General features: G+C 40.5%; 1 protein-coding gene across 2 annotated transcripts in view; it reads left to right on the top strand.

Moving 5' to 3' along the window:
- LRP5 (LDL receptor related protein 5) overlaps nt 1-16,660 on the top strand; it is a 145,068-nt gene that overhangs the window by 62,557 nt on the left and 65,851 nt on the right. For both annotated transcript variants that reach the window (XM_066611128.1, XM_066611129.1), the window contains exon 5: nt 2,376-2,507. In XM_066611128.1, the coding sequence (XP_066467225.1) occupies nt 2,376-2,507 (132 nt within the window). The remainder of the gene's footprint in view (nt 1-2,375; nt 2,508-16,660) is intronic.

The following is a 16,660-nucleotide window of genomic DNA, read 5'->3' on the forward strand; positions in this document are numbered from 1 at the left end:
GGGACTTTGGGATGCTTAGCTGAGACTTATTAAACAAACTTGATGGTCAAAATGCAGTGCTTTGCACTCTAAAATTAAAGCTATGTTGAGTATTTCTCTCTTGAACCTGAGATTATTGACTTAATCCTAATCCTTAAAATACAGGAGGCTGCGTTATCCACAGGTTCAGTACCTGCAGATTTCTTAATTCACAGGTCCCCAAACCTGCAATGTGGCCCAACCTGGAGCCTTCGGATGCATGTGGAGCTAAGCTCCCATGCCTCCTGAGGCTCTTCTGAAGCCCTTAGAGCAGGGGTGCTCAAACTTTCAACTTTAGGGATGCTGGACCTTTAACAAGTCTATAGAAGAGAGAATTTCAGCAGGTGCAACTCATCCTCCCACAGACGACAAGCTGCACCTGCTGAAATTATCTCTCCTACACAATTTTAAAGGTCCAGGATCCCTAAAGTTGAAAGTTTGAGCACCCCTGCCTTAGAGGCTGCCCATGGCCACTGAGGCTTCAGAATGAAGCCTAGAGTCATTTAAAGGTGACTTTCAGCAAAAGCCAGAAGTCGCTTTTAAATGACTCTGGGTGGTCCATGACTCCACCCATGGCCATGAGCCCCACAGCCAGCAGATGTGTGCGGCCTCTGTGGGCTTCAGAAGAGCCTCTGGACCCCAGGTCAGGTTTGGGGGGGGGACGGACCATGGTTTTTAATACCTGTGGTACTCTTTATCTGCTGAATCCCTGTGGATAATAAGGGCCATCTATATTGAAATTTGAGAGGGTTTAAAATGCACTGGCTATAATTTGAACACAGCTTTAAGTTAGGCAGCCCATTGAATAATGGTGGCTAAACTGTGAAAATATTAATAACTTGGTAGTTAACAGAGGGCAAAGAGTGCAATTTTACAGTGTGCTGTGCAATCCCCACTGAAACAATGGGGATTACACAAGAGCAAATGGATTGTAGCCTGGAACCATTATCCTGAGGCGCGCATGCATAGCGTCTGCATGTGCTCCTCATTTAACTTTCAGGAACTGCCTTCCAGAACCTCAGATTGCTACGTGAATTCGCACAAGTTTAAAAAAAACAAACCAATGTGGAAATTTGATCTGCAAGTTCTACAGACCAAGGGCCCAATCCTATCCAACTTTCTAGTGCTGATGCAGCCCCATAGCAAGGGAACAAATGTTCCCTTACCTTGAGGAGGCCTCTGTGACTGTCTCTCCACTGCAGGATGCAACGTACGCCCCATTGGCACGACTGCATCAGCACTGGAAATTTGGATAGAATTGGGCCCCACATCCTCTAATGCAGTGGTTCTCAAACGTTTTAGTGCCGGGACCCACTTTCTAGAATGTCAGTCTGTCAGGACCCATTTAAAGTGATGCCATTAACCTGGAAGTGATGTCATGGCTGAAAGTGACATAATCAAGTGGGGACATTTTTAACACCCCCATACAACAAAATCAAATTAAGTAAAATAAAAGTTCGCAATAAGTTTAAAAATTTACTTAAAATAATGAAAAATCCTCCTAAGCAGTTGCTGATCTGTTTAAAAAAAAATCCGCAAACATCCCAAAGGCTGCAATTCTATCCACACTTACCCAGGAGTAAGCCTCATTGTTAAAAGCATATGCATGTAACATTTCCCCAAATGCAGTCACATACTATGGAAGCATCAAATCTAATATATTAAAAATAAAATACACATTGAAATGAGTGGGGACCCACCTGAAATTGGCTCACGACCCACCTAGTGGGTCCTGATCCACAGTTTGAGAAACACTGTCCTAATGTATTTTTAAATTGGGAGTTGAAGAAGGGGTAGACCTAAAAGGGATTTTATGTGTGGAAAAATCAGTGTGTGCACTGCCTCCAGTGTGTAAGAATTGCCTCCAGAATCTTTGCCTGAGGGCCCAGTCCCACTCAACTTTCTCCAGTGCTGATGCAGCTGTGCCAGTAGGGCTTGTGCTGCATCCTGTGGGGGGGGGGACGCAGTTACAGAGACCTCCTCAAGATTAGGGAACAAATGTTTCCTTACCTTGGAGCTGTATTATAGCTACATTGGCAATGGAAAGTTGGATAGGATTGGGCCCTAAGTTTCAGTATGAAACATTAAATTGCTGTCTTTCTCTGTTTAAAAAAAGTCAATCATTTTGCTTTATACAAATATATTTGATTTAAAAATTCTTAGAACCTATGCATGGCCATGCTACAATAGGTGCCTAATGCCGACTTATTGCATATGTAATTGATTTTCTGAGTTCTACATTATTTTTGATGTCTGCATCTTTGGGGACAAATAAGTTTTCTTTAGCTCATTGTAGGGATTTGGGCTTCCTGTGGGGTTGTTGGCAAGTATAAATTGCTTTTCTCTTTTCTCTAAAGTTCATACACCCTGTGAGGATAACAATGGTGGCTGTTCCCATTTGTGTCTGCTGTCCCCAAGAGACCCCTTCTACAGCTGTAACTGTCCCACTGGAGTCCAGCTTGAAGATGATGGCAGGACCTGCAAAGCAGGTGAGTAGCAGTTTTTCAGTTTCGTCCCTGACCAGAGGAACCTATTACTCAAGACTATTCAAGTAAGATGGATACTCTTGCAGATTACATTGGACAGCTTGATTAATTCTTGGTCTATAGACTGGGAAAGTGATTAAGCAGGGATTTTGTGTAAGGTTTTTTTGCCCTTTTATTAACTCTCTCCTCGGTCACACACGCCCCTTTCATCCCCCCCCTTCAGCTAAAAGTACAGTGTCTTCTGCATATATGGAGTCAGTCTGTTGCAGTTAAGTCACTTGACAAGTGTTCACATTTTCTTTTGCTGCTCTTTATGAATGGAACTGTCTCCCAGAACATCTCTATGATGTCTGAATCCCTTACTTTCATCAGATTCCTTTTTTAAAACTCACCTTTTCTGTGAAATCTTTGACACAACACCTTCATTCCAATATCTTAGTTTAGCTAAGCCCTAGTGTGTGTTACTGAAATAATTAGTCCTTCCCCTTCCATTTCCTCCCCTTCATCTGTGTCTCTTGTCCATGTCTGGATTGTAAGCCCCACGAAGCAGAGGCTTGCTGTCTCAGGCTCAGTGAAGTGCCATGTGCATAGATGGCACCATAATAATGATGATGATGATGATGATGATTTGCTACAGTTGTTGCTGCTTTCTTTGTATTTGTAATGGTCACTTCTAATGTATGTAGGAGCAAAAGTGGGTTCTAAGTGATCGTCTTGTGGTGTTAATTTCTCCTTGTTCAATATTCACTTGAGCGCCTGACTGTTACAAAACAAAAACATGCACCTTTGTCATCTTTCTGGCTGATTTCTACGTAAGGTTTTGGAATGAAAATATAGAAGAATATTTAAAGTGGTCATAAGCATAAGTTGGTATACACACAATTTTCATCCACAATGGGGCACAGTTCACAAGTATATCAAGACCTACCATGTGTGTTTTTTTTCCATTGCATTTGAAATGAAAGACAAATGTTAAATGCTGGGAATTTTGCAAATGTGCTCTTCTGGATCTTCCTATGAGATGGATCACTATCCAATTCTTTACTGCACTAGACAGGCAGATTTCTTATAGATATTCTGCAGTAAAATGCAGCATAAAGTGAAACACATACATCAGTTTTACTTTGGCAAATGTTCATACCAGGAATGAGAGCAACACAACTGACATACAGTCAGTATACTACATGTTGGCAAAAGGTAAGCCATTTTTCTTGTCAGGAGTTTTGACGTCATAAAAGAGAATTGTGCTTAGAAAGAACAAATGCATGGCAATATAGGACTTGAGTAAAGCACAGATCTTCTTTGTTTGAACTCCTTATAACACATAGCTGTACTAGTGAATTTTACTGTTGGGCTAAACATCTTCCACCCTCAGCCTCTTGGTATTTATAGTATGTCTTGCCAATAATATCCTGAGTGTAAAATTGGAGCCTCTTTCATGTAATGAAGAAACATAGCCATTAAACTGTCCATTGATTTCTGTCTCAGACTGAAGTAACACTTGAATGCTGTTCAGTGCAGTAACAGAGAACAGCTTGAAGCCTGATTATAGTTGTGAAAGATACCGACACTGTGTTAAATATGCTGGCTGTCTTCTATTGTTTTGGGTTCCTTTTTTCACCTGTCCCATCAAGCAAGTTTGTTACTACTGTTAACCAGGGCAAGGTGCCCTGTCTGGGGAATTAGATTTTGGGATACTCTTGAAGGGCTGCGAATTGTCCACTACTTAGTTTTATTGGGTTTTTGTCATCCATACAGGGCACAATTTTGATTTCCTGCCTTAGACACCACCATCTCTTGCATCATCCCTGACATCAAGAAGTCTAACATAAAGATTGGCAGACAGTGGGATACAGAGTAAACCAAATTCAGACTTGTAGATATGGGACATCCAATCATCAGAGAAATAACAATTAAAGATCTCATGGGGTTTGATTTTTATTAAGTAGTCCAATTAGGTACATGATAATAAAATTGGAGTTTATATAAGAAGGTTTATTTAAAGTCCATTATTAGTCTTTGTTACCCTGCACATGTCCGATCTCCTCTGATCTTGGAAGCTAAGCAGGGTCAGGCCTGGTTAGTACTTGGATGGGAGACCACCTGGGAATACATAGTCTTTTGAGACTGAAGGTTGCGAACCATAAGTCTTCGGATGAGGACTTGAAGAAGGAAGTAAGTTGAAATCCAGGAAATATTTTCTGAATGGGCAGAACTGCACTAATTGAGATGCATTTCTTGCTGAAATTAATGTTGCGAATAGGGAGGGGAAATTTCATTGTGTATTATCCAAGCTAGAATCAAGTATGGAAGAATTTTTGTTTTAAATCTTTTCTGGTTAGAATTCAGGGGTGTCAAACTCATTTCATACAGAGGGCCGAAGTTAGCATTCAGGGTACCTGCTGAGGGCCAGAAGTGACATCATTAAGCAGCTGATGGCCAGAAATCAGCACTTTGTTATCATATAGAAGCTTATTAACTACAAATGGCAGAAGAGAAAATATGCAATTCTTGATCGTATTTCAAGATAAGGGAAAGCCCAATTTTCATGTGGGCTTCTGTTTCAGCAGTAACACCTCAGCACTACTCAGCAGCTGAGAGCCTGAGGGCCTGATAAAAAGCTTCCAGGGGCCGCATCCGGCCCTTGGGCCTTATGTTTGACACCCCTGGGTTAGATAATCCTAGTGTAGTCTGGGTTGCCCAGGCTACAGAAGCATGCACTGAAGTGTCCTAGGAAATGTGGGGTTAGATTGCTAAATATCAATCTGTATTCCTTTGCCACCCAGTTGCAATTTCTTACTCAGTGGTTGTCTTGAGAAGGTGGATCTTGGAGAAGAGAATTAGAACCTTTATTTAAATGAAGTAGTAATAGGATCCTTTAGAATATGCTCTGAAAAGGTAGAAAAGAGGAAAACAAACCAGTATTCTTAGGTTAGGCATCTTGATAGTCTAGAAGATGATTCAGTATTTTTGGCTTCTTAAGTCTATTTATGTTTTGCTGCTTAGCAAAAAAAAAAGAGTTCACCAAGTAGTTTATGTGGATGAACAACTAAATGATTCTTTGGCTAAAGAAGATGTAGAAGAAAACTAGCAAACAGCTGGTAGAAAAAGATGCTATGCTCTCTCCCTGCTTACACGTAAGAGAATTGCCACTTTTAAAAGTGCATGTTTACCTTGTTAGCAATTAAAGTTTAAACTTCCTGGTTTAAAATTATACCACTATGAAATATCCATAAGAGAAAGGAAAGGTCCTACAGGTGCAGTGATTTGGATCATGATGACCAAATCGCAGTGGCTGCTGCCTGCTTCCTCCTGTTTCTGCTACCTCCTCTTACAGCTTCTGCTATGAGTCAGATTTTTCTGACAGACTTATTCAGTACTGCAAATTCGGCAAACTAGTAAGAGACCAGTTTCATTCACCCCTTCTGCTGCACTTCAGTTATTGACATGCTCTCCAAAATACTGAAAGAGGGTTTTTCTGCCTTTTAAAAAAATCCTCTTTCAGAGCTATAGAAACCCTTGCTTGAATGCTTAGCACAAGCTTTTCAAAATACTCATATTGACCTTGTGTTTTTGGCAATGGGAAATGGCCCCAGTGGGCATTTAGAACTTTGGCGAAGGGCACAGAAATGTGTGGCTGTTTATATGGCTTTAGCACCTTTCTATTGTTGGTTCAGACATTCTTTCAAGGGCTCTCTGTCAAAAGTGGGATGGGAACAGGAAGTCTGGTTTTGCATAAGAATGTGGCTTTTTGGTTCAGTTTTATGGATTATTTCTTTCCCAAGCTCTGCATCTTTTGTGGCGCTCTGCCTTATGCCAGCGTCCACGTGCTGCAATTCCTGCTCTTATTGATTAACTCCTTGGTGACCAAAGGCTGACTTTAATGCACAACACAGAGGGCACGGAACAGCTTGAATTTCAAATTGAAATCTGAGTGGAACAGCCGGTGCAGATCTGATTGGACTTTCCTCAGGAATTAATATCTTCGACTGAAAAATGTGCACACGGTGCAGAACCTGTTCATCACTCTTGCTCATTTTAAGGCATAGCGTGATCTAGCAGATTCATGATTTTGGTATTTTGCAGATTTTTAAAGAGTTAATAGTCATTAGGTGTGTGTGTTACAGGTCAGATGGGTGCATGATGTTAGGAAAGGACTCTTTGGGTGGGGAGACTCTTTTCCCCTATGCCACTTTTCTAGTTACCGTCATCACCTGTCATCACCTGCTGTTTACCCCATAGGGGAAAACATTCAGGTACTATACAGGTATCTGAACATCATCCCCTCTGGGACAAACAGCAGCTCCAGAGGGGTGTTTTAAATTGGTAAAATAATGCAGGGAAAAGGGGGGAAACTCCCCCCTCTAGTTTAACAGGGCCGCATTTCAAAAACAAAATAAAACAAAATTTAAAAAACTGACTGATTCTATTGGATCTCTTATTCAAATCTAATTTTGTCCTTAACAATAAGAGCTTAACTATATCTTATTTTTCCTTAAGTGCAGCATGAACTCTCTAATGCGGTATTATGCATACTAATGCTGTTATCTTACTGTTTCTATGTAATTATGATGGAGAGGCAGTTTTATTTGAAGTCCTAATTTCACTTTACAGTTAACAATGCAGAAGATACAGCAGCATATATTGCTGCAAACTTTACTCTCTGTACTTACCTCTGAAATGGGGAGATACTATTGATGTATTGAAGCCTTGTTCTCGCTCTAAAATCACAGCACTTGACAGCATGAGGTATACTCTTAAATACAAATTTGTCTAAAATGGAAATTGTTCCGAGTTGTGCACTAAAGAATTTTGATAATGTCTTATTGCGTAAGCCATTGGATGGAAATGACTTAATGTTTTCCATACAAAAATCCACAAAACCTGGATTTTTCATCTAAGATAAATGTCATGCTTTAAATGGAGGGGGAACATGCGTACAGTAAGCCTTCAGACTTGATCAGGCTTCTATTGATGAATCTTGAGTAGTTGAGAGGAACTTATTAGTCAAGGGGAAGCTTGCAGTTGCTGCTGCCGCGGCCATTGCTCAGAATTCCCTTATTTTTCTTCACTTTCAGTCAGAGATGACTTCTCAATTTTCTTTCTTTTTGACTGTTATTGGAAGAGATCATTACTGTATCCAGTATCACTGAGTGCCACAGATCACAGAATAATGGGTAATGGTTGTGGAATCTCTTTGATTTGCTATTAATATACAATTTCTGTTTTGAAAAATGGCTCTCTTTAAATACTTTTGAGGAATCAGAGTTGATCATCTGCACTTCTTTCAACTGCTGATCCTACTTTTGGTTTTGGTGGAATCAGTTGGTATCAACTTGGGCAATTTTCCTTCAGTGAAAGTACATCTAAATCCAAGTCAGGTTAATTGAGGATCAAAGGTAGATGCTGTAGGAATGCACACATATAACACATGGTTAGTGATGGCACATTCTCTTAGAAGTCTATATGTAGCAAATATTGTGCATGCTGCTCCTGTTAAAGCTCCTGCCTTAACATTAACTATAGTAGTAGTAGGTTGAATTTTGGGAAAATGCTAAGTCTTGTAGAGATTTCTCAGTCAGATGTTGAATCAGGTGCATATCTAGCAAGTGACTGAGCTTCACCTTTTGAATTTGTACCTGGATACATCTGTCCCCAGCCAGAAGACCAAGGCAAAGTGTGAGTGTATGTAGCCTAAACTGAAAAGCCAACTTAATAGATGAGACTATGCAAAGTTTTTATTGCTTATACAGTACAGAATTTTTGGTGGCTGTCTTATTAATCTCCAATTTGTCATGCTCTTTGGAGCACAAGGAAAAGTTAAAAGCATCTTAATACTATCTTAAACTGAAGGTTTTTTAAATATTTGAATAGTAGCATTTGTCATGCAGTTTAGTCCAGTAAAATAAAACCTCATACAATGATTCTGTTACTTTCTCTGTGCAGAGCTGGGTGTTAACTAGTTAACACCAAGCTTCATTGTGTTGAACATTGACATTGTTTAAGCGCTGGCAAGAATATAAACTAGCATGGTAAGTTGTTTTTTTTGTACACTTCTCATGCTTTGCAATAATGTCCTCCTCCAATGCTATGCAGGGGAAACTTACCAGATCTTTTAATCAGTTATGGAAACTAACTTGATTGCATATTTGCATATGGCTTCTTAAAATTGGTTTGCTTTTAATAAAAGTAAGGGTGTGTTGCATGTATAATTGATCAATACAGTGTAGCTGTGCAGTCAAAGTAATAATGATATATTTTCCAAAGGTGGCAATCTGATCTGCTACTGAAATTTTAAAACACACTATTCTTTCCTTTCCAAAATCAGGCCCAGCTAATAGTGCTTGTAGAAAGCTAGCAGTCTTTGTAAATGGGGGGGGGGGGAGGGAGGTAAGGGGCTAGAGAGGCACCCACAATACACCATTGTTCCATTCTGATTAGTAGACAGACAAATGGGAAAGGAATAGCATGGCATTTTCTGGCATGGATTAGTAAAGGCAACCAGTGCTGTCTACATTTGTTTAGGTCTGGTGAATAAATTGGAGCATTTGTTACTGTATTATAGATGTCTTGTCACTTGTCAAATGTGAAGTGGGCCAAGGGGAGAATGAAAAACGGCTCTTGTTGAGCGGGTAAGATGGACTGCTTTGCTGCTGTCAGCTCTGATTGGAGTTAATTTTGCAAATAGAATGCAGCTGCCATTTTCAGAGTTGAAACATGAATTTTTAATAACAGCAGCGCAAAGCAACAATCTTGGAAAATGCCTAGTGTGGATATTGAAATGTTAAAAATTCGTGGATTGAAGAGTGCGCTACCTTGGCTTTTGATCATGAGACACACACAGAGAGCTCTTTTCTTGTATGCTTTCTGTATGGCTTCTCATTAGCTGAAAAATGAGAATATCTTATTTAGGTTAGGCATTGAGAGTAGATGGACTAGCGCTTGTGTGTTATGGGTTGTTTTTCTTTCACATTCAGTTACAGTTAGCAGTTGTTCCTAAGTGCAACTAATTAAAATGAATAGATTTGTAGGGATATTAGTTTTTGCCAGTTAGGCTGACAAAAGACCTATTTATTTTGAAATGGAAGGGGGAAAGAGAAATTCAGTTAGACAATTTTAAGTAAGGTGATAATAAAGGAAGGAGGTTATATTCCTGCACACACTCATTTCTATTTCAGTGCTGTAAATTCAAAGATTCTAGGTTTCTTGCTCTCTTTTCAGAAGAGATTGATGTTTCTTTTTCTTGCAAAGTTTGCAGGTCAGATGGTGTTATATGTACCTTTCCCTGTTTGTTTTTTTTCTGGCAGATAGTTATTGCTTGATATAGGCATAGGCTGTTTCAAATAGCATGCAAGTTTGCTATAATCCAAACTTTGGATATGGATTCATTTTTTGGCTGAAGAAGGAATTTTGTAGCACCAAGCAGATATGCTGGTGAACTAGGCTGGTGAGTTTAGAGCAATTTGTCCTCCTCAGTACTATGTAATGAATGACTGGTTGCCTTACTCCAAACAACTGGATTTGATAGTGCATAATGTTTTAGGGTTTTTTCATGTATAGTGGATTTTACCTTACAGGGGGATTGAATTAGATGACTTTTTGCTATTCTATAGCAATATAGAATAGTGAATATTCTTTTCACCCTTGCCTAAACGGATTCTATTAGTGATCTGGAAGCAAGATTGGAGGCTGTATTTGCACTGGGTAACTGCACAATATTTCTATTCTGCTTTATCCAAAGCTCAGAGCGACATATAAAATATAACACCCATGTGTGTTAAAATAGAATAGATTAAAAGGAAATACACACATACAAAATGCAGTCAAAAATAAAACCAGCTAGCACCATATGAGTGGATTAAGCAGTATAACGTAAAATATGTATTGACAACAAGATAAAACCATTGAATAAAGACTTCGCCCACTCTTTCCCCTGTTTTGTTATACAACATGCAGGGCTTAAGAGAGGGAAAATTAAATGCCTGCTCCTTAATTGGGATCCCCAGATGGGTTGTGGATAGGTGGGGGAATGTGTAAGTTAACAGTTGTTGAGGGCGATAGAGCTAGAACTGTAATGTAATTTAAGATGCTTGTATTCGAGATTCATTTCAAATTTTAAATGGCACTGTGCACTGAAATTCATATGTAAAAAGCTGCAGTGCTTGAATGTAGAAATGCTTTATTATTTTATACTGCATGAGAAACTCATGAAATGCACGCTTGATGGAGAAGAAAGCCTTCGCTTTGTCTCATAGTATAGCCTGCACACTACTTATTTCTCTGTCTGTCCATCACTGGGAGAGGCATGGGTCCAGTCTCTGCTGCCTTAAAGAACAGAGGTCATAGCTATAGCAGCTAGACCCAGCTGCTTAGTTCAAGTTGTCAGTCTCCATATGTGCTTACTTTGTAGACTTAAATCAGGAATGGTGAGTGAACCTGTGGCACTTTGCATATTGTGCTGTGTGTACAGGAATAATTTTTTCGTTGTGAAGCGTTACTAAAACCAAATATTTTTGTATTTTAACTACTTGGACAAATATTTTTGTATTTTGTCCAACTTTTGGCATTGCCCAAATGGACAGATGATAGTTGGGAGCTGGAATTAAAAGTGTGGGATCAAAATTTTAGTGTTCTCCCACTGTACGCCTTGTAAGCAGTTCCACAACTGGTATTCTTCATAAATCTCAGCAACTTGCAGTGTAGTTTGGGTGTCAGAATCTATTTGGACAATGAATTCTAACTGTTCTGAAGTTCTTGGAGAATTTTGGGGAAACAGTTAAGCAGCTGAAAATTTTTCCAAAGTTATAATGCTAATTTAGTGTGTACTGTTTTGTTGCTTCCAAATCAGTTCTTGCATCAGTATGTCCTACCTTTGTGTGCCTCCTCTCAAACAGAAGTTACTTACTAAATTTTTAAAAGCATGCACGCATGAAAGTAACCCTCCAGCCTTATTCAGGTGGGTTTAAAAATGCAAAACAAAAGCATCCATTTGTAGGATTAATTTGAAATACACTATCTCAATAATTAACACCAGATCACATTTTTTAAATAAGCAGCTATATTTAAATGCATTAAAAGCTCCGAACAGCGCCCTTCCTGTCTGTGCATTAATGTGTGAAAATATTGACATAGTTTTCCCCTTTCCATTTCTTAAATTGTATCTCTCTGGCAAACTTGATGCTGCATACTCTTATCCACTAGATTAAACACCACCTGTCTGGTTCACTGTGAACTTAAACAGATACCCATAAATTCTGGCACTTACTATTTGCATTTGAGTAAATGTTCTTTCCATGTGATTATTTTTTTTTTGAGGGGGAGGGGGTTTCACACACTCTTTGAAGCTTATAGCATGAGGCATTTATTTATCTATTTATATTTTTTTACATTTTTATACCACCCTTCCTCCAAAGAGCTCAGGGCGGTGTACACAGCTGCTCCCCTCCTTTTGTCCTCACAACAACCATGTGAGATAGGTGAGGTTGAGAGAAAGTGACTGGCCCAAGGTCACCCAGAAAGCTTCATGGCTGAGGGGGGATTTGAACCTGAATCTTCCAGGTCTAAGTCCACCTCCCAAACTATTACACCACCCTGCCATCATAGAACTTGTTTTGTGGAGAAGCTGTTTTGTAGTTCTTTGTTAGGCCAGTCTGTTCAATTTTGTTTCCCGTTCTGAGTCCTCCATATCTCTCTGTCATGGCAACAGTGGTGCCTGTTGTCAATCTGGCTGAGCCACCTGGACTTTTCTCAAAGTCATGACATTATACACAACTTTGCAGAGCTTAGGTGGAAATGCCACAGTCAGCTGCCATGCCCTGCAGGGGTTATTGCAGCCAGTGCATAGAGAAATGGCTCCCGCCAGCTCGAGGACAGCAAAAGGGAGTTGGCAGCCTGCATCTGGTGTGTGGGCTATAAATTACCCATCCCTGCACTGCATTATACAGTGTATTGTGTACACATAGCCTGGAAATTAGGCCCATGTTTTTTGTTCTGTCACTGCCTTGTTATCCTGGTAGTTCTGAACCCAACAGGAGGTATTGGGGCGAGGAGTGGCCATGGTGAGATGCTTCTGTTCCATGTGCAGTTCAGTCCATGTTTCTTGAGTTTACTTTCCCCAGCTCCACCCCACTGTCACTTAATTTGACCAATGTGCTTAATCTTGACTCAACTTTATAAAAGCATGAATGCTGGGTCTGATTTAAGGGAAGGGAGAGAATTTAAGCTTCCTCATTAGATAGAGCTGGAGTAAAAAAAGCAAACTCTGGATATTGTTGTAGTTGGAGCACTCGGGGACAATGGTGGATCTAGGAGCATCTCAATGGTGGAAGGGCAAGAGACTGGAGGCTGAATTCTGTCTATGGCAGGTAATCTATTTCTCTCCAAGTCATAGGATTTGCTCATTGTAATTTTCTCACTGTCTTTAGTTGCTTGCTGAATTCCACTCTCCACCATGGACATGCACCAAACAAATGCAAAAGGTTCCCAATAGAATTGGATGTTAGTGGACTGATAGCACTGGTCCTGTGGTTTGGTATTGTCTTGTACTGGTACTGAACATGTTGAGCCACGATGGTTTCTTAGGATGCTGTTAGTTTTAGCTTTAGTTGATTTTTGCTATGATCTTGTTTTTGTAATTGTAATTGTTTTTGTAATTTTGTATCTTGTATTTTCATTTGTCAAACTGTCTTGTGGATTCACAGAATTTAAAAAAATGGAGTCTAAATATTTTAATAAATGAGTTTCAGTTCGCTTGCTGTGTAATGTGCTTTGTGAATTTTTTTGTCTGAAAAGGGATGTAGAAATTGATTGACTGTTGAGTCAGTTCAGAGATTTGTGTTGAAAACAAATTGATCTTTTTGGAAACTGTTATTCAAGGGTAGAGTAGTTTTGAGATGACAACATTAAATCACATGGCATATGTTGCATATGTCTTGGGACTCATAGTTGGCTGTACTTGATCACATTCCTAACGTGGTTTCATATATGTCTGTTGCTAGGTTAGTTAGATATCAGCCCATATTCGCTAGAAAAGACCTCTCGAGTTTGGTACCCCAGTGGCAGACCAATGTGCCAGATTGCTCCTGAATTCCTAAAAATTGGTATGGGGAGTGTGCTGAATAAGCAGGAGTGTAATTTAAAAAACACAGCCTGGGCCAGTGGGAGAGTGTGCTGTAATCTCCCTGCCCTTAAAAAAAAAATCCTCTCAAGCTGTTTGATGCTGCTTTCAAACCAGAAGTAGTGGTTGTTGTCTCTCCCCCCCCCCCGGAAAAACAATTTGGGGGGGGGCTTTTCTGAAGGAAAAGTCCAGGTGGATGAGGTATTCAGCAACCCCCATCCAGCCTAACCTCCTACAGTATATGCTTTAAATTACGTTCTCCCTGACTCTAGAGAAATGCAGCATGACTCACATTCTGACAGATGGGTTGTGCCCTCCTCGCATATGCCTTGGACTCGTAGTTGACTGTACTTGCTAAATTTAAACTAAAACTGTAGTTTTAAGATGACTTCTAGCTGTAAATGTAAGTTGTTGTTTTGGGCTATTAGATAATTTTCAGCATGTCAGCCCAAAATTCTGTCCCAGTGTTGTGTTATATCCACATTTTGGTAGCAAAATTTGTATTCTAGCTAAATACCTTGCTACATCAAAGTTGTTTTATAAATATTTTAAAATGTAATAAAAAATGAAATATTTCATTTACAAAAAAATGAGTGTGTGAAAGAAATAGAGTAATAGTTGCAGAGGCTCAATAAAACAAAATACTTAAGTGTGCTTCATGCTGGTTAAAACCTCAACCCTTATGTTCATATCGTTTGCTAGGTATATATGCTGCATATGGGCATGACATGCAGTACTGTCTCTTCAGAAAACAACTGTTGGCGGAGCAGATAGCTTTGTGGAATATGGTGTCTAGACACTTCCTTCTCAATTCTGTTTGTGTATTAGTAAATGGAATCATATTCTTCTCTTACGAATCTTCTAAAACATTTTCCCTCTTTTCAAGTTTTAGAATGACTGGATAGGGTTTTCTTTGTCCTATGGCTAGGATGAATATCTTTCATGTTAGTACTGTTGACAGTTTTGCTCAACCAACTTTTGGTATGTTACAGCTCTGTGTATTTTAAAATGGTCAGCTTTGTAGAGAAATTGTATTTGTTATATTGGTAGCATGAGAACTTCGTAATGTACACATCATTCCAGACATGTTGCTGTCTCCGCTCAAGAGTCTCTCTAAGTGTAGTTCCTTACCTATTTTAGAATGTAATGTACAGGTGCAGCCTATTTATCAACTGATTTTTTATCTGTGGATTTGTCTCAATGAGAATGGGGTGGCGGACCCGAAAGTCACACACACCTTTGCCTCCTTTGCCCTGCACTGGCGTCTTGCTCCATTTCCAGACAGCCCAAAACACTGCAAATAGGCTCTGCCTCACCCAGGCAGGGAAATAGCCCTGGAGCCCTGGAAGAGGTTCCCCTTGCAAAGGAACAGTAGCACTCCTGGAGCCCCTGAGCCAGCAAAGAGGCTGAAGAGGGGAAGGGGGGCTGAAAATCTCTGTAGCCAGAACACATGCAGCAAGGTGGAGCTCGCTCACTCACTCTCTCACTCACACAGGGGCAGTGGTGGCAGCAAAAGAGGGGATTGCTTTAAAAAACCCAGGGAGTGTTTGCCAAATCCCCTCCCCCCCATTGAGATGGTGCAGGCAATCACCGACACAAGCAAACCTTCCCACCAAGCAAAGCATGACATGTAGCCTACAATCCTCTCCACACTTTCCTGGGACTTGACTGGAATGGGGCTTACTTCTGAGTAGAAATGCATAGGGCTGGACTCTTAAAAGATCAGCACCCCAACTGTGAAAGAAACTGGGCAGCTGGCAACAGGGAGGGCTGAGAACGGAGGGGGAGGAGAGGGGATTGCTTTAAAAAACCCAGGGAGTGTTTGCCAAATTGCCCCCCCCCATTTAGATGGTGCAGGCAATCACTGACACATGCAAACCCCCCCCCCCCATGGTGCAGGCAATCACCGACACAACCAAGCCTTCCCACCAAGCCAAGCATGAGATATAGCCTACAATCCTCTCCACACTTTTCTGGGAGTAAGCCCCATTGACTACAATGGGGCTTACTTCTGAGTAGAAACGCATAGGGCTGGACTTTGAAAAGATCAGCATCCCATGTGAAAGAAGCCGGGCAGCTGGCAACAGGGAGGGCTGAGTACAGAGCGGAGGGGAGGGGATTAATAACAGCTGCCTTAGTTTCCTTCCATCCGGAAGTGTCAGGCTGCAGTGTATTTGCGTAACTCTATGGAATTTAGCACAACACGTTTTTTGTTAATTGCGCCGAGTCACGGAATGGAACTAACGCAGATAAATAGGCTCCACCTGTATTGTCCTAATATCCCCTTTACTACTATAGGAATGATTAGTGCAAGCAAAGGAGGTCTAACAAGCTATAGTTTTGTTTATATGCTGTAAATCTGTAACTTCATTATTGCACAATCATATAGTTGAATAAAAATTGAGCTCGTTTGTCAGGTAAGTCTGTGGGCAGTGGTCAGACATAATAGGAAGCCATTATTTCCCATTTTGGGAATGAACTTGGGAGAGCTATGGAGGGTTCGCTTTCCCCTCTACTACACATGAGAGAAGGAATCAAAGTGTTTGTTTTTGGTTTTACCTTAACCACATTTCTGTGCTCAAAACACAGTTAGGTAGCAAACCAGGATTGAACAGTGGTTTGAATATAACTCACGAATGTGGCTTGCTTGAAACCGAAAACATACATTTACCCATCTCCTCTTAACTCCCAACAAAGGAGGGGAGGATGGAAGTGCGACTCTACCAGGCTTATTCTTGTAGTGGGCAACAGTGATTTCTCATTACAGGTGTGCCCTGGTATCTGCGGGAGTTCTGTTCCAGAACCGACCGTGGTTAAGTGAAACCATGGATACTGGGGAACACCCCCCCCACCCTCTGGAGATAAGGGGCGCTTTACTTCCCTTGCCTCTGTATGGTCTTCTGAGCCCAGCAGAGGCTGTGCGTATCCTGCAGGCCTCCGCCAGATTCAGACTGAGACTTACAGCAAAAAAAGAGAGACTTCTGGTTTTTCCATAAAACCAGAAGTGACTTTTTAATGCCTTACAAGGCATTAAAAAGTT

Source organism: Tiliqua scincoides, chromosome 1 (assembly GCF_035046505.1).
Source record: "Tiliqua scincoides isolate rTilSci1 chromosome 1, rTilSci1.hap2, whole genome shotgun sequence".
Classification (NCBI taxonomy): Eukaryota; Metazoa; Chordata; class Lepidosauria; order Squamata; family Scincidae; genus Tiliqua; species Tiliqua scincoides.